This window comes from Ptychodera flava, assembly GCF_041260155.1.
Source record: "Ptychodera flava strain L36383 chromosome 3 unlocalized genomic scaffold, AS_Pfla_20210202 Scaffold_25__1_contigs__length_14229661_pilon, whole genome shotgun sequence".
Classification (NCBI taxonomy): domain Eukaryota; kingdom Metazoa; phylum Hemichordata; class Enteropneusta; family Ptychoderidae; genus Ptychodera; species Ptychodera flava.
In genome coordinates this window covers 2,446,494-2,473,805 of record NW_027248279.1, presented here as the reverse complement: position 1 = coordinate 2,473,805, position 27,312 = coordinate 2,446,494, and the positions used below count along the sequence as shown (strand labels likewise).

The following is a 27,312-nucleotide window of genomic DNA, read 5'->3' as shown; positions in this document are numbered from 1 at the left end:
CACGGTATCATACTGCAGGTGTTAAGTGTTCCCAGTAGCTACTTCACAATGTTTGAGGAAAGAACACAGTAGAGACAGATGTACGTTGGATAATACCTAGCGACACGTATACATGTATATAGCAGCTGTACAAGTACTTCGCTTGATAACCTATGTACAGACAGGAAGTATTGTGAAACGTTCGACCTTTGACCGTTAATTGGCAAGAGTTCCAATTTTTTTTCTAACCTCTTGTTTATTCTGTTTTTATTTCCGAGTAACTGAGTTCGATACATGGCAGGCTGAACTGTACATTTGAAAACGAATTTCCTTCAGCTACCATTTATCATGTTTATGGGCAACTAAAAATACCATGGAAGTCCAAAAAACAAAAAATAGCAGTATATAAGAGAACAGTTCTTGAACACATTGTCTAGGTACTTGATTTTTCTTCTTATTTATACTACTACTAATAATAATAGAAATAATAATAATAATTTATTTATAAAAGTGTCTATATCCACTTTGATAAAATGTGATCAAAGACGCTATAAAATTAAACTACTATTTTAAAAATGAAAAATTTACAAGTAAAATGAGAAAAACTTCACAACTTAAAGGAAAACATACAAGTAATAAAAATTAAAAATTCAACAAAAACAACACTTTGCACAACAACTCATCTGGTAACCTTAAATCACCAAAACGTACATAAAATATTAACTATAGGCTAATTTAAAGAGGTGCGTCTTAAGGTTTGATTTAAAAGAAAGAGAGTAGGGGAGCATCGGGTCTCGAGTTGAAAATTGAACGAGGCCGCAACACTGAAAGCACGGTCCCCATATTTCTTAGTACGTGACCTGTTTTGGCAGAATTTAATCTGATCATCAGATCTCAAATTACGATTTTGAACATATAAAGAAATCATGTCACATAAGTAGTATGGAGCAATGGAATGGGTACATTTGTAAATAAAATGACATTATAATGATTCTCCCATACTAATTCCGTTAAATGTTTCGCATAAATAAATATATATATATATATATATATATATATTATATATATATATATATATATATATATATATATATATATATATATATATATATATATATATATATATATATAAAGAACGGATTTCGGTCTGCTGTCATCAACCAACCTCAAATTCATTTAGATATAACTTTACTGCCGGTTTGTATAATACGTTGACCAATATCACACAGTCAAGACTGTAAATAAATTTACAGTCCTCTGTAGCTATGTTGCGACCAAAGAGGGAGCCACACGTTTTTACCAATCAATAGAAAATACAAATAACAAAGTCATAAATTTAGACGATCCTTGACACTTTGCACAGAATATCAGGTCAAGTATTCTATGACCTTCGAACTGTCGTCCTTGGCAACACCCAAACAGTTGTTGCTAAGTAATATGTTTGTTAAACAATGTTTTTGAGTGATTAAAGTACGTCTCATTGCATGTATCAACTTCGTTATTTTCTCTTCTGCCAGTATTGACTACAACACTAACCATCGGCCTATTCACAGCACACACAAGGCAAAGGGAGAGTACATGGCGCAAAGTAACCCTCGTCGTCAGTTAGTTTGAGACTCGGCTAGATCAGTGGTGCGTTGTAGCGGAATTCGTTTATTTATGTGATACAATGGCCATGATTCTGCTCCAACAGTTGCTTCGTATAAATGTTTGCCCTTGAAACTACGAGCGGGTCGGTATCATCGTATTTCGCACGAGGCTGTAGTGGATTAGGGAACATCGACCACATTAATGGAACCTACAAGGGTCGTGACGCCATTTATGCATTCTAGCTGTCATGATAAGTGTTTGTGAGTTGCAAAATGTTGAAAGAGACAAAATCACGGACACACCCGTGTAAACAATCTGTGTTTTGTAAAGTTGGTCAAATAAACTTTCCTGGCTCAGGACGAGAAATATACAGTTTCCACTTGTTAAATGGGAAAAGAGCCGTAACTTGATAAAAAGTAATAATGAAATAATGTTTTAGATGTTTGAATCATTCAATATATTAATTTCTTCCACCGTGACATTTCCTCTCATCTTTGTCTTTCATGTCTACATAACATCAATGTAGATTTGTTGGATTAATAAAGAAATCAAAACAAAGAAATTAATTCCCTGGACACTTCAAAGAGGAAAGATTGAAACAAGTTTCGACAAAACTGTAAACAGCGTTACTGTCCAAAGGGTGCTTCGTAAGTTGTTTGTTGTTATTCCGCCAGAAATACCTGCACAGGAGAAATTGTGATTAATTTCAACAGCATAAAAACGATATTAAATAATTAAAGTAGTACTAGTAGTAGTAGAAGTAGCAGTAGTGGTAGTTGTGTCGCCTATTTGAATTCCAAATTACATCTGTAAATTATATATCACAAGAAATTAATGAAACTTTTCGATACGTACATGTCTTATATATTTCGATGTATGTCCTGTAATAGCTTTATGGCCGTCTTGGCATACGCTGAAGTTGAATTAACGAAAGGGTGACTATAAATTAAACTTACCGCATTTTTGGATGAGAACTGTATCAGAAGTGTCATGTCCTAAATCATTGGATGATGTGCAACTGACCTCAACGTCTTCGGGTGGAGAGATTTCAATTGTTGTGCCCTCCTTGTCGAAGTCATTCCAGCTGTAAGTTGCCTGTGGGTTACTTTCACATGAACACGTCAGGTTAACAGGGCACGTGTTATTCCCTTTTGATATCACAGTTTTCTCCGGGGGAACTTGGTGATATGCAGCGAAAAGGTAGTCCGACAGATAGCCGAGAATGAAACAAATATCAGAAAGAGAGAAACATTTATATAGTGCATTGGAAAGGTAGATTAGAGAAGACGAGTTTTCATAATACTTGTTGTCTGGGCGACAAACAGAAAACAGGCAGAGAAATAGACTAGATAGGCAAAGAAAAATCTGTTTTGAAACATGAGTACTCAGCAAATCTATGACTGAGTAAATTTACATCGATTCGGCAGTGAAAACGCTTAACTAACAAAATCGCACACGTTGACAAAATTTAGAGAAATTGAACAACAGATTGGGTGTAACACACGCTATCTTTCAGTTTAATCTCATCATACATGACTACTGCACATTATCACTTACAGAACACGTCTAGTTCGATATTCCTACGGTTCGTCGCCGGAATCACTTTTTCCGAGTCACTGCATGAGAATTTTCTTCCAGTGTGTGAACGGTGTGCTTTTATGTGAAGTTCGTCTGAGTCATTGTCTGGTATCAGTTCACCATCCTCGTACCAAGCAAAATTCTCACATTCTCCCTGACATACTAACAATGAGCAAATAAGGATCACTGTGTCGCCTTCTCTTGTTCTGTACACGCCTTCCTCTTTGAAATATGCCCCACTCTTTACTGTGATGTCTGCTTCTGAACAATTACCTTGATTGGGAAAAGCAAAAACGGAGTCAATTGATTGAAAATACAAACAGGTTTTGAAAAAGTTAGTGCCTGAAACGTCAATAAAGAGATGCCTGGGGGATTGTTAGGAGAAACACTCAAGAACTCAGGTTATACACCACCAATAAAACGCACCTACAAGCTCATCAAATAACCAACATAGCAAGACACTGTTGTTGTTGCTTTTGAGCATGCGTACATTTTATTTGCAACATGATGCTTAAAATAGGGCTAATTTATCATATACCTATGCCCTGTATTGTGTCTGTACTGAGTTCAGTGACATGATTTATCATGTTGATTTGCATGTCAATAAAGTGATACGCCTTGTTGATTTGCATATGAAAGGAATGATCAGCGCGTCTTTCTTTCATTCAATTGAATATTTGCATATGAAAAAGTGATACGACCTGTTGATTTACATAACAAAGCCTGATACGGCCTGTTGATTTGCATACCGGACTACTTACATGGTGGCGCCCTAATCAAAACAAACCATGGTGCCCGTCTATGATTTTGACTTTTGACTACGATATCATGTCCGATCTCCAAAAGTGGCAGGGTTTTGAAGCAAAGGGAAATGCGGTACCTAACTAAATAAAACACATGTGTCGATATCGGATTAACCTGCTAGTAGTGCTACCAATTTGAACAAATTAAAGAGCAGAGCATCACACCGTACGGGCACTGACAGATCGATGACAGACCAGCTGTTCCGTCCGTGCATAAGCACAGACTCGCAGACGACAAGCAAAAGTGCTATCAGACATGTCGGAGGACCGGCAAATTCAAAAGCATAACTTTCAAAAATATCATGTATTCATGGTAAATGCGCTCTGGAAAATAATACCAAACACAACACTTGCATGTACCGTACCGATTCGGTAGATATCCTACATGTTTGATGACAGAGTTCAAGCATTTCTCTGCTCAACCGTAAAATAATTGTCAATGAGCCAGCTGATAGATTACGTCAGACGCTAGTATATCAATCCGCCTTAGCAAGATGACGCAAATAAATGTAGTCCATCAAGAAAAACCACAGTGAAACGTATCATATTTTAATATACGAGATTTATTCATTCAATAACGTGGGCATAGGTATATGATAAAGAGGTTATCCCTCGATATCACCTCTTGGTAGGGTCGTATTGCTGCTTGTGCGGTTGTGGGCCGCATCACACTCGTCTTCGACTCGTGTGATGCGGCCCACAACCGCACTCGCAGCAATACGACCCCACCAAGAGGTGATATCGAGTCGAACCTCATAGTACAGCATATCGGAAGCTGTTATCCAATTAGTTGGCTGAATTTTACTGTTATAATTGAATTATATACAAATTGACTCTGTAAGTAACTGTGAATAGTGAAAATTGACCAAGGAAATACAACTTTCTGAGCAAGCTGCATACCAGCAGTAAAAATATGCTGCTCCCCCTCCGGCCCGCTGTTTTTATCACAACAAAGAACTCAATTGTCTTTTTCTATAAGTCAATGTCCTTGATGAACGAATCGGTATTATATCTTAAAAATTAAACCTGAATTTTTCACATTAAATGTATAATTCTGCTCGTAAAAAGAAAAATCTTGGTGGCAATCAGGTTAACAGTAAAGTTTTGACGCTAAATTCCATCGGTAAAACATGTGCATATGACGTATGTGACCAATGCATTTCGACAAACGACTTTATTATTGGGTGGACTGGTATCGTACTCTTAAAGCTTGATACTGGATACAAGCGTGTATTGTGATTGTTATGTTTCCATAAGAAAACGATTGTATAACATATAGACATTTCGGAAGGCATTGAAACCTGACACTGTAACCATTGTCTGCACATGCATTCCGTTGGCAAGTGTGTGGTGCAGTGATAAACAAACAATATCTAGTGTCAAAGTTGCGTGTTGTTCGATAGAAGACGGCCGCTGCGTGGGTGTATTAGATGCTAAGAAACTTAATAGCCCCTATACGCACACATCGCCGAGTTCGGAGACCGATTTCCCAAACAAAACGCCACAAAAAGACCGGTATCTATGGTTTCTAACATAATATATCTTCGAATTTATACCTAAGTACTATCCTTTTTGTGTCAAAAATGATCTTCTGTCCATTTTTGGGTGCGATTTCCAGCCGGACCGGCGCTTTAGGATGAGTTTCCAACTTTCACGCGACAGCAGCGTGTGGGTTGAGATTCTGTACTGAGGGTACTAGCCAATGATAGCGCCGCTGGGCTTAATCCATTGCGTTTCCTAATTTCCTTTTTAGCCCACGTGTTCACACACATGAGCTAATGTCATAGCGATGTCTGTCTGTCTGTCTGTCCCTCTGTGTGAGTGTGTGTTTGTGTGTATGTCTGTCTGTTTACACGATAACTCAAAAACGCCTGAACAGATTCAAGTCAGGTGTATTAGACAGGTACTATATGCTAATTGTAAGAACTTGATTAGATTTGGGTTAGTGTAGCTTGCATATTAATGAAGTTATGACATATCATTTTTTTTCATATAATGGTTTCGACATACATCAAGAAAGACTGCCCAAAATTTCATGTAACTTTTCACATATGACAATCTCAGAATATTATGATGATAGTGTGAATGTCATGTCAATGAAATAAATGCACCAAATTTGATGAAATCTGCTGCAGATACTGATCAGATAGATATCTAACTGTGTTGTAAAGCATTTAGTAGTGTCAAGTTAATTAAGGGTTCATTTGCATATTTAATGAATACTGTAATTAGTGATACTACTCCAAAATCACAGCATCTCATGTGATGAAACGAGCTACAAAGTTGATCTGGTAGATATGTAATTGGCCCAATGAAGCATTTAGCTGTGTCAAATTAATAAACAGCTCATTTGCATATTAAATAAAGCTTTAATATGCAAATGAGCTGTTTATTAATTCGATTTAACTCTAAGAGTACTATGTAAAAGCTGATTAAACCTGCTACATATAGTGATATAATCTGATTATTCTGTGAAGCGTACTTCTATTAATGAAACTGTTGTAAAACACGTGAGCGCATTCAGTTCACATCTGGTTTCTAATGCATACGACAAATCCGCCGCCATTTATCGAATCACACGCAACTGTAAATCCAGTAGGCGTAACAAAGGATTAGATATGCCTTCACATGAGTTACAACACATCTGTCTGCTGGTACTGTTAATATTTTACTGCCAGGGCCTTTAACCACACATTCATCTGAAGAAGGTAGTTGACAAATACTCGAACAGCAATATTTTCGTAGTGTAGAATAGTGTTATCGCTATCTATCTAATGTATAATGTATTGAAGTTGCCCGACTCTTTCATAATTTGCGACACAACATGACTTACATTTTAGTGTGATGCGTGCTTCGTAGTAATTCGGTTCTGCCATGAATTGTGTACATCTCCAAGTCCCCGCATCGACCGCTTTAAATGGGTCGATAGTTAAAAAATACTCGCCCTCTAACTGGTTGCCAGTGATATCACACGTACTGCAAACTCTACGGTCCACAGTGGTGCCATCAGACACCTCTCTGTCTATCGGTTCTCTTTGGGACCATCCTGGTAGGCTCGATTCTAAACCATACAGGGCGCATTCCAAAGTCACTCTCTGACCCTCAAAGGTCGATATATCACGTGGTTTGGTACGCCATTGTAATCTTCCTGTGATAAATTATCAAAACAAATGTATGAATGCACTTTCCTTACACAGACATCTGCAGTAGAGCATTCCTGTAATGTTTTTCGATGCAAAACTGCTGAAAGAGAAAGGATAAATACAAGGACACATTACTGGAAACACATCTCCGCCTCCGGCGAGCTGCCACATTACACGTTTAAATTCAATGCAAATGAAACTACTTTTTTAAAAACATTGTTCTACTCACGGTGAACGCGTAATTCAACATAGTTTTCTATCGTCCCTGGTGTCTCTTCATTTGAAACTTTGCAGTAAATACGGGCTTTGTCATCGTTGTGAAGCACAGTCATATTGATTTCGTGTGAGTTGTTTGAAGCTGGTACCAAAATGTCATCCTTGAACCATGCCAGGTCCACACAGGGGGCTTCACATCCGAATGACGTGCATTGAAGGGTGATATCGCTATCTTCGTACACATCATAGATATTCCCTGTTGCAGCCAGGGCTCCATTCGTAACTGTTACACTTACATGGGTACAGGTGCCTAGTATGAAAGTAATAACAATGATCTACAGATAACATTCAGATTTTCAATAGAGGTGTTTGCATGACACGACTGGAACTTTTTTCCGGCTTGTTCAAAACGGATATTACAATACCAATTACACAGTAAAAAAACGTTAATTTTTCATATGCTTTGATTCAAAGCGATTGTTTGAGTTGATAGGTGCAGTGCAAATAAATTGTATGGAAGCTTTTTGAAGCCCCTTAGCAAATTGTAAGTGCGTATTGTTGTATCGATAGTAAAATGGTTATGTTTCTCACTTGGAAATGCAATAATCGCTTCATAAAAACCAGGTTCTCCTTTAAATTGTGTACATCGCCAAATTCCTGTGTCCTTGTCGCCCATAAAAGTGATGCTCAAATCATATTCCCCTTTCGTCTGGTCTCCTGTAATACTACACTTGGGGCATGCATTACGGTCAACGAGAGTGCCGTCAGACACCTCTCTGTCTATTGGCCAACGCTGTGACCATCCGGGTGGGTTGGATTCATTTCCACACACCGCGCAGTGGAGAGTGATGTTTCCATTTTTTGTAGAGCAAGTGTCAGCTGGGATGTTCACCCACTGACTACGACCTGTGGGTAAATAAAACACCATGATTGTAGAGTCAAAAGTTCGTTACACAAATTATGATTGCCTCGTTATGCAGATATAAACTGTTGTAGACGAATTTAATTAGGTTTTCTTTCCTTGAATCTGAAGGAGGACAGAGAGTATTTACTAGACTACTTATTATAAAGGTGAACGACATATTACATTTTAGACAAGTCCAAATTTCAAAAAACCATGCACTTACACTCTACATGTATAAAGGTTGCTGAGCTCTGGGAGAAAACACTGCCGTCATAGAGTGTATTTGTCGAGTTACAGTGATGTGTTCCCGCATCTTGTCTTCTAATGTCGTCAATAATCAACTGGGAATTGTCAGACATAAGTTTTGAGCCACGAAACCACTCCACACTATCTTCAGCAGGGTTGGCAGACACTTGGCACGTGACGTTAAGATCATCCCCGACCAGTGATTCAACAGACTGCGGCGTCGTAACCTTTATAGGATCTATTGGATATACGAACAAATAAATAATGCATATCGAAAATAAGTCCATTAATCCATCAAATATCAAATTTATATAGATAATTAAATAATTTTATAATTTAAAATATCAAAATATTTAACTTGCACTTTTTACATTCATACTACTACTACTACTACTACTACTACTACTACTACTACTACTACTACTACTACTACTACTACTACTACTACTACTACTACTACTACTACATATTAGTATTATTATTGTTCTTATTATTGTTGTTTTTGTTTTAATATTGCTAGTGTTGTTGTTATTGTCGTTATTGTTATTTTAAAATAACAATAATCATCATCATCATCACCACCAGCACCAGCACCAGCACCAGCACCACCATCATCATCATCAATCATTCGATCGATCATTACAACGCTTTTCAGAATTAGAGCGCGAAGCCACTGCAGTGAACTGCAATAAAACTGCTTACACTAATTAGTTTCAGCTGTAGCCGTGGCCACTTTGGTGTTGAACAAGGCTACTTGATAAAGACCAAAAAGTCTGCTTGTACAAAGGCAAAACTAGCTCTGTCTGAGGCTCGAGTTGTAAATGAGAGTTTACGATTGGCACCCTGTGTTCAAGATTAAGATACAATGTAACATTACCATGCACTGGTCCATGTACAAATCTTTTTTATTTCAACTTCCCCAGACAGACTGTCTGCATGGGACATACAATGTTGTCGACTTTGCCAGCTGCCTACAGCTGAAACTAATTAGTGTGAGCAGTTTTATTGCAGTTCACTGCAGTGGCTTCGCGCTCTAATTCCGAAAAGCGTTGTATTTTTGAGTTTGTTGTTTGTAAACTAAAATTGATGAGAACTATAAGTTAAACCTTACACTGGACATCAACATGAATTGTACTGGACTTATTGCATTTTGTATTGTCATAGAGAGCAGTGGCTGCTTCACATAGATATGTTCCGCTATAACTTCTGTCGATAATATCTATAGTCAGGTTGGGACCTGCTGTGAAAACTTGTCCACTGGGGTCGTACCAGGTGTAGTTGGCTGCTGGATTGCTGTTTGTGTAACACGTTGCAAAAAATGAGTCAAATTCTTTCACTTTTCCACCGTTTTCATAATGTATCATAACATATTTTGGACAGTCTGTTTACATGGAAAAAATAAAACAACGAAGTATATTATTAACTTAGTTTGATGTATATAATAGTGCTGATTAAAAATTAGGTATAGATATGGATAGCGGAAAGGTCGACAACAATATTATTAAAATCTACATTGAAAATATCATGATGACGACAACAGCAATTATCATTGTCATCATCATCGTCGTCGTCGTTGTCGTCGTCGTCGTCGTCAGCGTCATCATCATAAAAAATGAACTCCAGTTGAGTAATTTTAAACAGGACTATTAATCTACAATAGTTACCCGTCGGCAGCCTTTTAAACTGGCTTTCAGTTGTAGCCTCAGTCAACTCGAAAAAAAGTATCAAAGAAAGAAAGAAAGAAGCGATAACGTACATTGAATATTGAAAGTGATGTCGTTTTCGCAAGTAACTGGTTCCACTAAAGTACGGTATCTGTAAGTACATGTATAGACGTAATCTTTATTTGTCTCGTTGAATGTGGCTTCCCATATCAGGGTTCCGTTGGTTGAAGCGATGACGTCATTACCATTGACAGTCCAGGCAAGCTCACCAGGAGGTGGTGCTTTGTTCAGGTCACAGGTTAAAGTCATGTTTTCACCACTTATGATTGTATATCCGGGTCCAATGGGCTCAACTGAGCAGGTAAGATTTTCATCTAACAGATAAACAAATTTACGTCATTACAAGGAATATGCTGGCTTAACTAGACAAAGGAAATAAATCAAAGAAAGAAAACGAATTATCGAATTAAAGAAAAAAAGAAAGAAACTTTAGGAAAGAAAGATAAAAATAAACTTACTTGTAACATATTTTCATGAATAAATTATAGTGCAATGTGATTGTTAGCGTATTTCGAACAAGACAATTCATTAAACAATTAAAGGGCCTATGACATGAAAATAAAACGTTTCTTGACCCATTGGAGCTGTAGCGCAATCCATCTATTATCGGCTTGTCAATTTTTTTGTTATTTTTGCATTGCTTGTGCATTAAATTCGCATTTTAAGATGCGGTATCGCCTGGCAACTTTTACTGCTTCCCTAATAATGCTGCCGCCATGTTGTTACGTCATCGAAGGAACGCAGTTAGCCCGCACGCTTGGGTACCGCCATACACAGCAATGGCGTTTGCTCCCGCCTAGTGCAGGTTTCGATCGTGTCAGCGAGCAGAGCGTGGCACCATTTTACAAGTGGTATAGCCACAAACTGATGACAATATTTTATTACAAAATGCTAATACCCTTATTACATTTTGCGTAAGTTGTTACAAAATGCGTCATATTACAAAACGCCGCTGTACAACGTGTAAATTTAATCTCATCTTTAGGTATCAAATTATGATATAAACTGTGAATCATTCATGCACATTGTTAGTTGGATATATGATAGTGACATACTCAAAAATATTCATGTATTTTCGTTATTTTTATGAAAAATTTCTTCGTCGACTCGGGTTAGCATTGAGCTGTCTCTGTGATGCGGACTACGGGAACTCGAGCCGAGTAGAATCATTACTTGCGCGTGCCACCTGAAATGGTCACGTAACGCGAAGCCAAACGGACTTTTGCACCTGAACGTGTACGCCAGCGCCAACTTGGCGTCTACAATGAAAACGCTTTTTGGACTCAAAAAGAGATTTGGCGGGAAATGTATCTGCTACCAGACATCGAAGAAGCCACTAAATTACTTATAAATAGTTTGAAAAAAGCGTATATTGGCAGTCAGCGTCATTTTATCATCACTATACGTGTTTAAATTGCATATTAAAATATATAGAATTATGGTAGCTCAATGACGGAAAGAAACTAAAAACTTATTTATCAATAATGGAATTACCAAGTAAAATCAGCTCTACATTCAGACTGTTAGGAATGGCTTCAAACATTCGGCATTCCCACTGGCCTTCGTCGGTATTGGCGAGAGCATCCTTTATCAGTAAGTTGTATTCTCCCTTTGAGTGGTCACCAACAATCTCACAGTTGGGACATTTTATTGTGTCTACAATAGTGCCAGCTGCCACAAACCTCTCCAATGGTGATACCTGAGACCATTGTGGCCGACCAGAATCATCGTCAGTGACATTCACTGCACAGGGAAGTTTTGCAGATTGACCGTTTTTCATAACAATCGTTGTATCATTTAATGGGCTGATCCATTTCTCAGCAACGACTCTCTTTCCTGTCATTACAAAAACATAATGGATTTCAATACAATTACGTATTTCCGGAACTCTCAAAATGAGTCTTATCGTATGTCTCGATATTTACTGTAAAATATTTCATGGCTCATTCGGCAAATGTCGCCATAATGAAGCGACATCATCATTAGTATAGGTTAAAAAGTTCTGCAGAATATATGCAAAACACTAAAAACAGCTTTTGAGAGTCCCGGAAATACGTTTGCACTTTAATGATCAACACAATTAAGAAAGAAAATGACTGCCTCTCCCTATTGACGGTACGGTGTTGTTGACAACTTGCTGTTTACACAAACAAACGGCTCCCGCAACTTCAGTTTGTTTCGCGATCGATGACAATAGGAACGGGGGATTTATTTAGCAGAGGGTAGTTTTGATTGACACAACATAATGTTCTTCCCCTGCGACTTTATTTGGGTCCCGTTAATATGTTTTCTTGTGAGGTTCATCGAGACAGAATTGTCGCCGATGGTGATCACATCCGTGATAAGATGTCGTGTGCTTTTTGAATGAAGACTGTTAACATCTACAAAAATATTTCGATGTTTTTATTTGGCGGAATGAACGTAAATCTCTACAATTTAAGATAACGTGTACAATTTCGGGCATGGATATATGATAAATCGATTATTTCCCACTTTTTCCTATTCGTTGCATCGCAGCATGGTCGTCATTAGTGCTGCGTCAGACAAGAAACAAAGTCGAATGTTCGGCGCAGCATAGATGACACTATTGCTGATATGACCCAAATAAATTTTTCAAAGCTTATAGGGTCAAGGATATATGAGATTGCTTATTTATTGAAATAACATGTTGAGGCTTGTACTTATGGTTTTCTGTTAAAGTTCTTCAATTTTCAGACAAGCTCTGGCAAATATTTCGCCGTTCGCATGCCACAATCTACCTCCGAATAGGTAGTAAGCTCGTGGCGTGACAGCGACACCTGTTAACATAGCAACTCTCAGTGTAAACAGACAAAGTGGTGGCAGTGCATTGCGCCGTAAGATCGAGCGTAATCGAAATCAGGAAAGATTTAAAGTAAGATACAGTGTTTTATCGATAAACATTGTAATAGCATAGTGCACCTTAAAATTGTCTACTGTATGACGATTTTTGTATCCCGGTGATTTCATTGAGATTTGGAGGATTCGTCGCGATGTCGCGCATGATGTTGACTTCGTCGTAAGCTTATAGTTATGATTGAAGCTTGTTTACACAAATAAATATATATTTACGCTCAAGGCGTAATGAAAGTAAAGCCCCAAAGTTTAAGTTCTTGGCATGGGTATATGATAAATCGGTTATTATCCAATATCCATTATCCTAAATCGTCAGACAAACGACTACGTCTCGTGTCTGACGCAGCACAAAGGGCACTCTTGCTGATACGACACATGAACAGGTAATAAGCTTATCGGGTAATGATGTCTAGTTATCATATACCCATGCCCATATTGCTTCATCCTAGTGAAGTTCGAATTCGCCGTAAAGTATCAGCCGTGATATTTCACGGTAAACGTGGTTATGTGCACGGTAAACGTCATCAGTTTTGGAGTTTTTTTCCGAACTACATCAGCAGTTTGTTGGTAAACAACGTAAACAAACAAAATGGCTGCCGCTCCCTGCCTGCGAGGCGATGTCGCCGACATAAAAAAAATGAAGGGCTTCGAGGAACACGGGCATTTCTGGTTGCCAAATACGGAAATAACATGTTGAGTCTTGTAATGTTTTCCCATGGATTTCCAGTTAAAGTTCTCGTAGTTTTTGGTCAAGCTCTATCAAATATTCTGCCGTTCGCACAGCATCGGAACTGTGCACGGTCTACCCAGGTAGAGCGTGGCGTGACAGCGATGTCGCGCGCTCGACGACTGTTGACAAGGCAACTCTCTGGGTAAACAAACAAAATGGCGAGCTCCATGCTGTACGACGATCGAGCGCGATCGAAATCAGGATAGATTTAAAGCTGAGGACGTACAGTTTTTGATCGGTTACAATTGTAATAGCATATTACACCTTAAAATGGTTCATCCTGTGTGAAAATTTTTGCATCCCGGTGTCTTTCTTGTTGGGATTCATTGAGATATGGAGGACTTGCAGCGATGTCGCGCGTGATGTTGACTTCGTCGTATACTTTATGAATGAAGCCTGTTCACATAAATATTCCGATATTTATGCGTAAGGCGTAATAAAGTAAAGCCTAAAAAATTTAAAGTTTTTCGTACTTTTAGTAAAATTATAGGCATCGGTATATGATAAGTCGGTTATTACCCAATATAGTCTGTTCCTTGTGTTGTTTCAGCATTCGTGTAATTTGTGCTGCGTCAGACACTCGACTTCGTGTCTGACGCAGCACAAATGAAACTCAAGCTGATACGACACAGGAACAGGTGGTATTGGGTGATAACCTAAAATTATTGCCTTAACACCAACAATAATGACCGCTAATGGTCGATGAAAGGTGATGTGAACAAGGGATAACATACCATCAGCGCGTAACACCTGGCAGAACGGGAGTAACAGCCAAATACCAATAACAGAGAACGTCATCGTAGATAAGTTCCTTTCAAGTGGCCAAACTTTGTCATAATGGGTATTTGCTAAAGGGTTGCTTCGTTCTTTGTCCGATCTAGTAAACGTTTGGTATTTTTATTCGTCATGTCTATTAAAAATCAGCCTATAAAAGGGTGTGGCAGTAAGTTGTAAACAAGAATTTAAAGAGCGCGACAGAATCGATCTGTATTAATGCTAGGTCGTAAACATAGTGTACATGATACTAGGCTTGTCGACGTCAAGATAGTTTCCAAGTTGTCGAAACTATTAATGTGGGAAGTTTCTCATAATAAGGACAACACTAAGCTGTGCAATTGGTCGCCGAATCATGTTAAATCTAATGTCTTGGAATATTTGATATGACATGGCAAACAATTTTGCCCAGACTTCACGGAAGCTCTTAATACGTTAAAACAGAAGATAAATTACCAAACTAGTGAAATTAGGATAGGAAATCCCTAGATTTGTTTCTGTACACTATGTACCAGACATAAGGAGGCAATAGGTAATGAAGAAGCAAAAAAACGAAAGTAGTTTATACCGCCAATTTGGATTTTTTAATTAAAAAAATTACCTTAAAGAGTCAAAATGAGTGTCTCGATTTACATCCGATAAGTTGGGTGTCAGCATTTTATCCCGTGGGTGACGTACGTGGAAACTTCAATCAATAGATAAAGGGATACATAACTAACGTCTTTCGATTTATCCACCGAAAGTTGTGAGCCGTAGGCAGATAATCTCAAACAAGCATTACCACTGACATCCCTTATTCTGCTGCCTATTTTATAAATGTCAAGTTCATGTAAACCCTTATTACCATCGTTATAAGTCTTTTAAGCCATAACCAAGAAATATTTTTCAGAGATTCACGGCATTCTCCTTATGCAGGCTTGTCCCGGGATGCCGGGATGACCCATAAACAATATATATTTTGTCAGAAATGTACAGCATTTCTTTTATACGGGCTTAATGGTCACGTAATCAGAGCAAATCGTTGTGTCCATATCCGTATCCTGGCAAATGGTTTCCGCCCAAAATTTTGAGGTTGTTATAGTTTGCTTTTAACTACAGTTCGTGGAATTTACAGCAACGAAAAAACTGTAGATTATCCTGTAAACATGTCCAGTTTGTGTGTAAAGTTGTTAAACTTTAATTTTCAGGGAGCTACGGGTTGTTCTCCATATACAACAGAAACACTCAACTAGAGGTTAAATAAACGCAATGGTTATGGTTCAAAGGGTATTTAGGCATTGTGCGCTCGTGTTTACGTCATTTCTAAATGTCAGAGATCTAGAGGAGATAGATGTGACAGATGCTGACAAAGGTGAAGTAAGGAAACAAGCAAAGTTTGATTCTCTGCGATGCGTGGATGTTGCTGAGGTTTTATAATATCCTTGCCTTCTAACCAATTAGACAGCATGGTCGCGGTTCTTTCACTCACCGTTATATTTCTCGTTTCCCAAGGAACGCTTTTCGGGGGTAAGCCACATTAGTGATTTGCATTCTTTTTGCAAGCATTCAATCGTGTAGTTTCAATGATGAATCACAAATATTAGAGTATTACACATCACAAAGCATGAAAGGTATTGGGATAATTGAATGGTGAAGTAGTGTCGATTTAATCTGCACATGTAACATCTTTCACTTTTATTTTTAAGTTACACACTTGTTTTTCTGAGTAAGTTGTAATATTGCGACATTCAGCTGTAGGGCACCTAGCGATTTTGATAAATTTGAAAAAAAAATGTCAAGATCGAATTATCACAAATTAGTTCCAATCGTGTTTTCAGTAAATTCTTGAACTCATAACCAACTATATCAATTCTGTTTGTGTTGGTGAATCTCTCAAGCGTTCAAGGTGATATATACGATACCGAAAGACGGTACCTTTGTGTTGATTTAAAATGATTTTATGTATCTAAACAGAGTAGCCTTCTCTATGGAAAAAAAGGAACTACGTGAAAGAGGAAGAAAAAAGTTACACACATTTTGCGCATGTGCATATCTCGTTCGATTTGACATTTGCTCTGCTACCTACAATGTCAAACTAATTTTAAAACTCTGCTCACTGCTATAATAAAATAACTACTAGGTAATCATTAAACCGGTTTAATATCCCCAGAAGAGAGCATTAACTTCTTGTCTACACAACACTACAAACTGTACACATCTAAGAAAATATGCGTTTACAACACTGAAAAATTAACTGTGTTCTATTCTCAGTTACTGAGGTTGAATGCGTCTCATGGATCAGAACTCCAAATGACACTGTTGTATTGGAAGGCACTACAGTAACGTTACACTGCACACTTGATGGGATTGAACCAGATACGGGTTGGCCAAAGTGGTCACAAACATTTCCCATCGATAGAGCTGTGTCAGCTGGCACAATTGTAAACAAAGATGTGTGCAGCAACTGCATGGTATCAGGCAATCATTCCATCGGAGAATACAACCTTCAGATACAAGACGTACAATTGAATCCTGATGAAGGGCAGTGGGAGTGTCGGGCTTTTGGGGTGTCGCCAAGCAGTTACACAGCAGAGTTAATAATATTTGGTATGTTGTAATTTTTAAAGATATCAAATTAAAGCATATTCATTTAACATTTATCATTTTTTAAACAAAATACGTTTGTATATATTAACGTTCCATTATTTGACTTTATGTTCTTCATTACTTTTTTGCATAGCGTTGTAAATATACATTACTTGACCTCTCTTCCTCTCCTCGTGTTTGCTATTTGTCGGCCTGCGTCTGTGTCTGCCATTGTTACTGTCTGTCTGTCTGTCTGTCTGTCTGTCTGTCTGTCTCTCTCTCTCTCTGTCTGTCTGTCTGTCTGTCGTCTCTCTCTCTCTCTCTCTCTCTCTCTCTCTCTCTCTCTGTCTCTCTCTCTGTCTGTCTGTCTGTCTCTCTCTCTCTCTCTCTCTCTCCATAAGATGAGGATCTAGCCTATCTAGTCTGCAACGTGAGTCCAATAGGACCGAATCGAACTATAGCCAGCGGAGATCTCACAAATCTGACATGTGATTCCGGAAAGGCAGCGCCTCCCGGTGAATTGGTTTGGACAATTAATGGATCAGACACCGAAACGAAAGGTCATCGCCCTCTTATATGGTCAAAGTATTTTCAAAAATCTGAGAGCAGTGATGTGTACAGTTGCAAATATACATATCCATCTTTAGAGGTACCACTGACATGTTCAGACGACATGACGTTTGATATTCAATGTGAGTGGTGATGGTTCATGTACTACGCAATACAATACAATGCAATACAATGCAATACGATACAATACAATACAATACAGTACAATACAATACAATACAATACAATACAATACAATACAATACGATACGATACGATACGATACGATACGATACGATACGATACGATACGATACAATACAATACAATGCAATGCAATGCAATGCAATACAATACAATACAATGCAATACAATACAATACAATACAATACAATACAATACAGTACAATACAATACAATACAATACAATACAATACAATACAATACAATACAATACAATACAATACAATACAATACAATACAATACAATACAATACAATTCAATACAATACAATACAATACAATACAATACAATACAAAACAATACAATACAATACAATACAATACAATACAATACAATACAATACAATACAATACAATACAATACAATACAATACAATACAATACAATACAATACAATACAATACAATACAATACAATACACGAAAGTAAACTAGACCACACTAAACTAAACTACATAGAGAACCAGCTGGTGTTAATGTTCATGAGTACAGAATGCGCAATGAAAATCGTTTGACCTTTTTCCGGATAAGTGAGAAATAGAGACGATATATATATATACCAACAGCTTTTACAAAACAATATTAATCTGTTGATAAGCTTATCGGTTTATTGTTTTCCACATACGCACATATCCGGATGATTATATCGTTTGACAAATACAAAGCGACCTAGCTGAAAGTATTAGATATTTTATTCAGGTAACATTCAAAAGACAGGTACAACTCGGAAATGAATTATACCCGCGTCTAATAAGACTAATTGACAAAAAATGCTGTTTTGCAGAGTATAAATCTATGTAGGACCATATTAATTAACTGAGTTTTCTTATGATCTCGAACGACTATTGACCTACTTTAACGTCTCTTGAAAATCGTAGTTTGTAAAGGTCAGGTATTTACTGGAAGGAGACACATTGTGCGGCTAAACTTTTCCACACGTTGGAGAGTTTAATAGTCCACTGTGTGCCAACTTTCCTGACCTGATGACAAAAGCTTTTTTAGCTGCGCACTTGTGATCAGAGCAACGAAAAAAAGGGCACGCTGTATGTGGACGCATTAAGACGTTTTGCAGTCCGTTATTTAAACGCTCATACCGACCACCTGAGGATGGCATCCGCTGGAAATCAGACTAAATATGATGTCGCATCATGCTGGTTGCGTCTTCAAGCAGTCTTCACTAATAATTCACTATATCAACCAATGATGTTAGAGTGTAAATGGGTATTTGGCATTAAATGAGATAATCGTTACGGAAGAAAATAAATTTATTGTGACTTTAATTTTTGACAGTTACTCCAACTTTTTCGTTATTTAGACCATCCGAGTTCAGTTGAAATTTTATATGATGATGAAGGAAAAGTAAAAGAACACGAAACGTTTTCTGCCACATGTCATGCTGAGGCCAATCCTACACCAAACTACAGATGGTTTAGTCCAACAGGAATATTGCTGTCGACAAAGTCATTGTTAATCATTAACTCGACACAGCGGAGCCAGGCTGGGACATATCGATGCGATGCGAAAAACAAGTTCTATGACAATAGGGAAGGCAATGCCTCAGCTGCAATGATATCGATGTGCAATGTAAGTAAACTTATACAGCATTTAAAAACCTTGCTCAAGGTAAATTAATGCATACAAAAATGAAACTGCGGGACAGACAACAAAAGACTGATTAATGAAGGCTTGTGACAAACTGGGCAGAAAAATAGAACAACACACTGAATGCAAAATTGGACGGTAGTAGTTCTATTGGTAGTTCTATTTGTAGTTCTATTTAGTGCTTGTAGGTAACGGGCAAGAAAGGAGAACAGTGTAAAGTTAGACAGGAAAAAGACGAAGAGAAACCAATTCGGAAAAAATATATTTATATTAGAGCACGAATCTATCATCTTGTCCTGTCATTTTTGTTAGATTCCCCGACAATAACAACTTTAGAAAACGTAACAACAGTAGAGGGGGATACAGTACAGCTTGAATGTAATGCGGAGGCCAATCCTAGAGCACTTATTTATTGGACACTGCCAGATGCTACTGAATATCATGAGGCTGAACTAATATTGGAAGACATCAAACGAACACATGCCGGTTTTTACACTTGTTCTGCTATTAATATTCTTTTCGACGGACAGCTTGGGAAAGATGAAAGAACTATAAATGTCGATGTCCAATGTAAGTAAACATCTTACGGTGTAGGAATTGCATATAAGCTAATACAATACGGGTTGTCAAAATGAGGAAATCTCATAAGGTCAACATGGAATTCCCACGTTGTCGGTAAGCGTGGACCCATTGCTGAACGCTGCATTACTATTGAAACATACGTTTAAAAAAGCGGAACTTGATCCTACCGTGGGTGTACTATCATTAATGTTGTAGTCCTGTTGCAATTATTAAATGATGACTGTCACAAGTAACTTATTGATTATGAACCATTGAAGGCTTCAATGTGATACATTCGTGAAGTTGTGAGTGGAAATTATTTTGACGCATGTTATCGAGATATGCATCTCTCTCTCTCTCTCTCTCTCTCTCTCTCTCTCTCTCTCTCTCTCTCTCTCTCCCTCCCTCTCTCTCTCTCTCTCTCTCTCTCTCTCTCTCTCTCTCTCTCTCTCTCTCTCTCTCTCTCTCTCTCTCTCTCACACACACACACATCCCATGTACATGCCATTCCACAATATGACATGAAAACGTTGAACAGTCGCACCAACACAAATAGGTGAACCAGACTTTGCCGCAGGCATTGGTGAATCTGTTATCCTAACTATTGAAGTTGAAGCAAACCCCTTACCGGTATCCTTCAGTGAATGGCGGCTGGGTGATTTGACCTTCACCAATACTACCAACACACAAACCTCAAGTAGTCTTTTCATAAGGAGTACAACTCAAGATCACTTTGGTGTCTACGTTGTACATGGTGTCAATAGCATAGGCACTGGGAGATTTCAAGTCGCCTTACTTCAAAAAGGTAAAATAATACTTTGGAAATAGTTTATCGGAAGGAATCAATCTTTCCGTATCTAGGTAACGCGGCCTTGTCGATTTTCCCGTGTAATATTCTGAGAGCTGAATTTTAACAATTCTTTGATGCCTTATTGAACTATGAAGAATTTCCCCTATCATATCCCTCCTCCCAATCATCACCATTATCATCACCGTCATCATCATCATCATCATCATCATCATCATCATCATCATCATCATAATGATCATCATAATAATTATCATCATCGTCATCATCATCATCAACATCATCATCATCATCATCATCATAATGATCATCATAATAATCGTCATAATTATTACCATCACGGGCATCGTCGCCGTTGTCGTTATGATCATCAAGTAGGCGGAATAAAACATACATCCTAATATAATCTACATGCAATTATTGATTGTCAAATTCATAGATTTTGCGGCAATGTTTAATTAAATATTATTGTTTTTATTGGCATTAAATGCAGCGATCAAATTCCTATTGAGATCATTTATTGAAGAAATTGGTCGAGAACGCCTGTCATTTTTCCACACTTTGTCAAGACTTTGCAGTACTGCCACTTCTTCCCGATGACTTCATTAGTTGCAGTTCAATGGACTTAGTCTATTTCTTGGAATTTTATACAGTTATGTAGTTACGACATGACTCAAGAAAAAGTGTATCTCATGCATTCATTGCTTTCGTATTATGTGATATCTCCGGGCGCATATGAACAATGTGTTTTTTGAATTCAGGATATTGTAAAATGGCATAACTTTGTATCATCTATTCTTCCTTTATTTCAATCAAAATGCATACATGCATACAGTTTAACCTGTCAGCATATCATAGTGCAATTGTTCATAATTCAGTTTTATATAACAGCATGGAGAGTTACTTTTCAAATGATAAAATTTCATATTATGCTCAATGCATCGCCATAACATGCCTAATAATATTGATTTTAAGGTTTCACTATACTTGAGGGACGAAATGAAAGCGGTTTCAATATCACAATATCAATAAAATACGATGAAAATCTAAATATCGCTGTTGTAGACGATTTCTGGGATAACTGTCCTTTCGTATTTTATCAAAATTGATTACTTTTTATCTACTCCCCCGATGCTATACGATCCGTTGTTCATATTCTAATTACAATTCATTACCATTGATCAAACACCTTACACGTACTCTTCAAATGCAATTCTAGACAAAATTTTTCTCGAAACAATGCGAAATTATTTAAACAAAAGTACTCTGTTCTGTGCTCTCAAATAGAAGTGCCTGAACCACCGCAGTTAGAAGCCTCAGGAAAGACCCACAACAGGTTACTGATTAAAATCATTCCTGGTTTCGATGGAAGGGATCCAGAAAACATTTACTTCCTCGTTGAATACGGATCCAAAGGGGACGATTTTCTCGTTTGGACTGGGAGTGGTTCTAATGATCTCCTGGCAGATATCCAGGACCTCGATGAGTCAACGACCTATGAAGTAAGAGGCTATGCAATCAACAGTGTAGGAACAAGTGACAAGTCAGATTTATATGAAATAGACACAATGAGTAAGTGTATAATCCCCGTCAGTATATTGGAAACTGTTGAAGGCCAAGTTATCGTCGAATCAATTTATACTGAACACTGCTGTTTCTATCTCACAAACTAAAATGTTTCTTGGAATCTGGTGACAGGCCACCGATTAACATATCATCAAAGCACAGGCAAAGAGAAAAAACAGACTAGAAACAGGTATTGTTCAAGGAGTGACGTGGTTGCGTATTCCTCTTCATATAAGTCTCGCCTCAGGTAGATGGTGTTGTCTCTGCTTTTCGAAGAGTGCCGAACATGCATTCTGCGGTAGTTTCCGGATTTTCGCCAATTTTTAAGCAAAACTATGTTTGGCAAAATTCGTATTGTTGTTGTCGTGTAGTGCTGAGCAGAATTGATTTGCTGGCGAAAACGGGAAAAGGTTTGAGCCTCGCGTATATGAGTTTTACCTGTTTTTAAAAGTAGCTCTCATATTTTTATGAATATATATAAAAAGTGTGTTTCAAACCAATTTGAAAGTCTTTTATCGATACTGTCAGACTTTAATCAATAGTTTACGATCAGTCATACAGTCTTCTACAAGTTCGCATGAGAGGGAGTGTTTATGAAACTGCTGGCGTGTTATGTTTTGATTGGCGTGAAGCAGTGTTTCTGCATTGAGGGCACACAAAGTAAAAATTGTCTCTAGGCGACAGCCAGCGCGATACCATCTCGTCCTACTTTTCGCATAATCTCAGGCAATTATGAACCACGCAAGAAGTCACAAAAAAGTCTGACACCTGTGGAGCTTATGATGAAAAAAACATTGTTGATCGAGATGGCCATGACAAAGGGTGTGCTGCATTTCTAGTCTGATTTTTCTCTTTGTTTGTGATCAAAGTTGGAGGAATAAAACCCATACGAAGGAAGTAACATAGCAATAGTCAAGTAAAAATGTAATTGAGTCTTTAATGAATAATACTAAACGTTTAACAGGAGTAATATTGCACTTGTTTAGTGTGTAGTTTGAAATTGTTAATAAATTCATTTTCTTACTTCTTTATACATCTGTTAATGCTTTAGAAAAGCCGGAAGTGTTTTACTTTGAATCTAACAACACTTTGACTTGGACAAATTACGGAAAAGGAAGCTTGACAGAAAATTGCGTGAAAATCGAAATGTCGATCGAAAGTGAATGGCTTGTTCTTGAAGAGTGTTATTCATCCGACTCAAATTGCTATGAAGTGGAGACCGAAGTAGACAATGACGTCATGTTTCGCATAGCATTCTGCTTGGAGGTAAACATTTGTGACAGTGAATACCACAAAGCCGTAGGTAAGCTATTTTGTGACGTGTTGGCTTACACCGAAGTTAAAATGTACACAAGAGTTATTAAATTAAGTCCAACATTGGTTCTCAATATCAAGACGTAAAGTAGCGTTGAACCTGGGTAACGGGTAATACGGTAAATGACATGTTTGATCATATCGCCGGAAACATTTTCTCAAGCCGTTTTGCGTTGTATATGCCGGACTGAAACAATAGTTTCCTGTTAGCGATAAGTTAGTGTAAGTGCATGAAAAGCTATCTGAACTGTGTGGTTTAATCTATCGTTATTTCGGACATAAAACTTACGATTTGAAATACCTGTACGTTAGGCTAAAATCCTTATTCAGATACAGTGTTCTAAGTTTTACGTTTATGCGATGGGCGCACCCTATTGTATTTTTAATTATTCAAATACAATTAACTTTACGTAGGTATTTTCTATCATTAACAGTCTATATACCTTCTACTGGTGGCACTAATATATCACTTCTTGGTCTAATATTTGGTTTACTTGGCGTTGGAATCGTCGTATTAATAATATTCGGAGTATGGTGGAATAAAAGGAGAAAAGGCAAGCCAAAAGATAATGTGAGTTATTGACATAAACGCGTTTATGTATCGACTAAACTTGAAATAGGCAATTTTCCGTTCAACGCAAGATTTTACAAGATCTTGCATGACTACCAATTTAAGAAAACATTGCATAGAAATCCGTACAGCTCTACTTCGGCAAAGTATCGAGTGAAGTTTCAATGAAATCTATTCACCGAACAACCTCATTAATTTATTTCCAGGATGCTTCTGTCAACGACATACCACAACATCAAAATAATGAGAATTACAGTCAGCATCCTTATGAAGATATTGATACACAGATATCTGTGTCAGAGGTAAGACCATGATTTATATACCACTCTATTTCGAAGATTTTGGAGCCTGTAAGTATTTCCAGACATAACAATGTCTGCTATGTTTAGTAAAGAAGGAACCTGGCCTTTAAAGGAGAAACCGAGAATTTGTAAGAGTAGACCGGATCTAGAAATATCAATGGTAATTACATGTACTTGGTTAATGACATAAAGAGGCATTAACGGCGTAATATTGATACCATTCCTTGGATAATCGTTATACTGTGCATTGCATAAAATAAAGAGACAAAATCCATGTGCTTTTAGTTCCAATAAGTAATTGCCCTACTATATAGAAAAGCCAATCACTTTAAAAGCAATATTAGTAGTAAACATTCAGTATTGTTCAAATGACAATAGCTACATTTGCCTTTCAAATATAGTGTGAAGTTATAATCAGTCTGAAAACAGTTATGAAGCTAAGACATTCGCTAAATGAAACAAAAAAGGAATTTCTTCACTTTTAACAAGAAGTCGATAGAACTAATGCAACGAATTTAATACTGTGGTTTTCGCTGACCTGGTGTCAACACAGGAACTAGAAATACTGCCTGCATTGAGGAGTTGCCAACGTTTCCAGGCATAATTATCGTCTAGGCAGTAGCCTAATAAAAGTCGTTGACAAATAAATAAACTGTGAGAAAGTTGAAACATTGTCTGGACGGAGGCAGCGAGGATTAAAAATAACACCTCACATCTACACAAATTCCGCTCAGAACCCACCATTTGCTTGAGGTATTGAGTGAATCTAGTGGTATTGCTTTGACTACATCTGACCTCCTTCAAGAAAACGTTTCAACTTTTATAGAGTGTGTATTTATTGTGATCGACCGATATTACCACTGGATAATTACACGAGACTGTGTTGGCGAGGGAGGTTTATGTCTAGTTCGTGTATTGCCAACGGGTCTGTGCTCAATAAAGAGCGATAATAGTAAAAGATTATCACCTTGGCGACCTCTTCTATCAAAACCAATTATTTTCCTGCGACCTTAACAATTTCCTATCAAACGACTTGGCAGCATACCAACACACGACAATACAGTCGACTATCCCATGCATTAAGGGACATAATGAGTTATTAAACTGATTTCAATTTGTACCTAACATCTCTGTTTAGAAACTCTATTTAAAAACGCTATTTTTTTTAATTCGAATCATTCAAACGCAGGTACAAGTGAATCCATCCATCTTGACTGGCTGCTAGATAATTTTTTAGAATTCATGAGAAATAACAACAATATTTATCAGTTGGTTTATATATTGATAACGATAAATGCAAAGTTTTAGGGAGTTATAAATGGGGGAAAAATCCTATTCTTTTCTGAAACAGATAACGAAGGCGAACACGGAAATTGTACAGAAAGAGATAGAAAGCACAAAGTCAGAAAATGAGCATCACTATCTTTGCCCTGTATCAACAAATCAAACAATCTTCGCTGAGTGTCATGCCAATACACAGGTTAGTCCCGACTCACGCACGGAAGAAAGAGAAGTCCGGCAAAATGTGAGTAATCTACTGAACACTTGTCCTAGTTCATCATAATAAATAGAATTTTACGTGTAATACAGCATACTGATTATTCAAAATAATAAAATAAACAATAAACCGATATAAATAGATAAGATAAATTATATAGCGCCCAGTATCCATCAACACTGGCGTTTCACACAAAGTCATAGCTAAGCTCACTAGAATAAATTTGTGGTAAAAGCTTAGATCTGAAGGCAAGAATGTTGGGAGCTCATCAGATATGAGCTGGTAGTTTTTTTTCCATAGAATTAGTGAATACTAGTCTGATGATCTGTCGCCATATGACTTCATCCGAGTTTGCGGTCTTATCATTCACTCATTAGTAGCTGCAGTAAAAGCATACTGCTAAAACTATACCAATCATCATTAACAATTCTTGAATGTCATCCCGTCTACTAATAATGAACACGGAAGGAGATTTCATGCAAAATAAGTCGTCCTTGCATGTAATTAACTCACCAGGATAACGGAAACACGGAACAAGATAAAGCAGGTTCAGTGAGAGCAAGTCCCGGTACAGAAAATGAATACATTAGTATGGAAGGAAGTGATGGGGATAAAATTGAATACATGAAAATGAAAGGAGGCAAGAGCGACAAAGGTGAAGTGGTTAACGTTGATCAAGTTGAGGATATCAAGAGTAGCTCATCTAGTTTGAATGCTACGAATAACACAGATGAATCAATCTCACCACTGTAGAGAGGATAAATAACACCCATAAAAAGATTGAGACCGATCGTTCATTGGTCAATCACAGGCGAGAAAATTTTCACAGTAACGCACGGTCCCTCTACGGTGCAAAAGAGCCTAACAGGAGGGATCGTGACCATGGCGGAAGCTTTCATCCTTGAGCTTTCCAAAATTGGCTGCACCTGACACTCCACACAAGACGACACCCCAGCATATTCTCATTAATCTTCAATAGTAGCTGTCTTTCCTCTTATATCAGTTTTTCATAGTAAGCACTCGAATAAATTCGGGTCAGCTAAAAATTAAAAAGACGTCCGGGAAATTGCCCAATTCCCGAACTTTTAATGTAAGCAAAAAATAATCATGTATTTTCAACGTTCTGACTGAAATTAAGAATCAGTCTGAAAGAAACAACAAGAGGAAAAAGAAA

The 27,312-nt window shown here is 37.5% G+C and overlaps 2 protein-coding genes across 2 annotated transcripts; one reads left to right on the top strand and one right to left on the bottom strand.

Annotated features, from left to right (window-relative positions):
* Positions 1–1,118: 1,118 nt before the first annotated feature.
* LOC139125294 (sialoadhesin-like) lies at positions 1,119–14,659 on the bottom strand. The gene is made up of 11 exons (XM_070691394.1): positions 14,522–14,659; positions 11,678–12,019; positions 10,216–10,497; positions 9,571–9,840; positions 8,437–8,697; positions 7,901–8,215; positions 7,323–7,619; positions 6,784–7,098; positions 3,127–3,420; positions 2,526–2,747; positions 1,119–2,249 (listed from the first exon to the last, which is right to left on the bottom strand). The coding sequence occupies exons 1-11, from the start codon at positions 14,583–14,585 to the stop codon at positions 2,149–2,151; spliced, it is 2,763 nt and encodes a 920-aa protein (XP_070547495.1). The 5' UTR covers positions 14,586–14,659; the 3' UTR covers positions 1,119–2,148.
* Positions 14,660–15,917: 1,258 nt separating this feature from the next.
* On the top strand, positions 15,918–27,011 carry LOC139125185 (kin of IRRE-like protein 1). Its single transcript, XM_070691288.1, has 11 exons — positions 15,918–16,067; positions 16,812–17,147; positions 17,528–17,818; positions 19,232–19,500; positions 19,707–20,088; positions 20,618–20,884; positions 22,175–22,459; positions 23,505–23,756; positions 24,202–24,338; positions 24,545–24,640; positions 26,655–27,011. Exons 1-11 carry the CDS (start codon positions 16,007–16,009, stop codon positions 26,889–26,891), a joined length of 2,613 nt encoding a protein of 870 aa, XP_070547389.1. The 5' UTR covers positions 15,918–16,006; the 3' UTR covers positions 26,892–27,011.
* The last annotated feature ends 301 nt before the right edge of the window (positions 27,012–27,312 follow it).

What these genes read in the sequence shown, in the direction of transcription:
- LOC139125185 (XM_070691288.1), top strand. Translation starts at nt 16,007, where the DNA reads ATGGTCGCGGTTCTTTCACTCACCGTTATATTTCTCGTTTCCCAAGGA. An exon ending in CATGACGTTTGATATTCAAT is followed by an intron (nt 17,819 to 19,231) that starts GTGAGTGGTGAT and finishes TTCGTTATTTAG; the next exon opens with ACCATCCGAGTTCAGTTGAA. An exon ending in AGTCGCCTTACTTCAAAAAG is followed by an intron (nt 20,885 to 22,174) that starts GTAAAATAATAC and finishes GCTCTCAAATAG; the next exon opens with AAGTGCCTGAACCACCGCAG.
- LOC139125294 (XM_070691394.1), bottom strand. Translation starts at nt 14,585, where the DNA reads ATGACGTTCTCTGTTATTGGTATTTGGCTGTTACTCCCGTTCTGCCAG. An exon ending in AATTCATGTTGATGTCCAGT is followed by an intron (nt 8,698 to 9,570) that starts GTAAGGTTTAAC and finishes TATATCCAATAG; the next exon opens with ATCCTATAAAGGTTACGACG. An exon ending in AGCACGCATCACACTAAAAT is followed by an intron (nt 3,421 to 6,783) that starts GTAAGTCATGTT and finishes TTCCCAATCAAG; the next exon opens with GTAATTGTTCAGAAGCAGAC.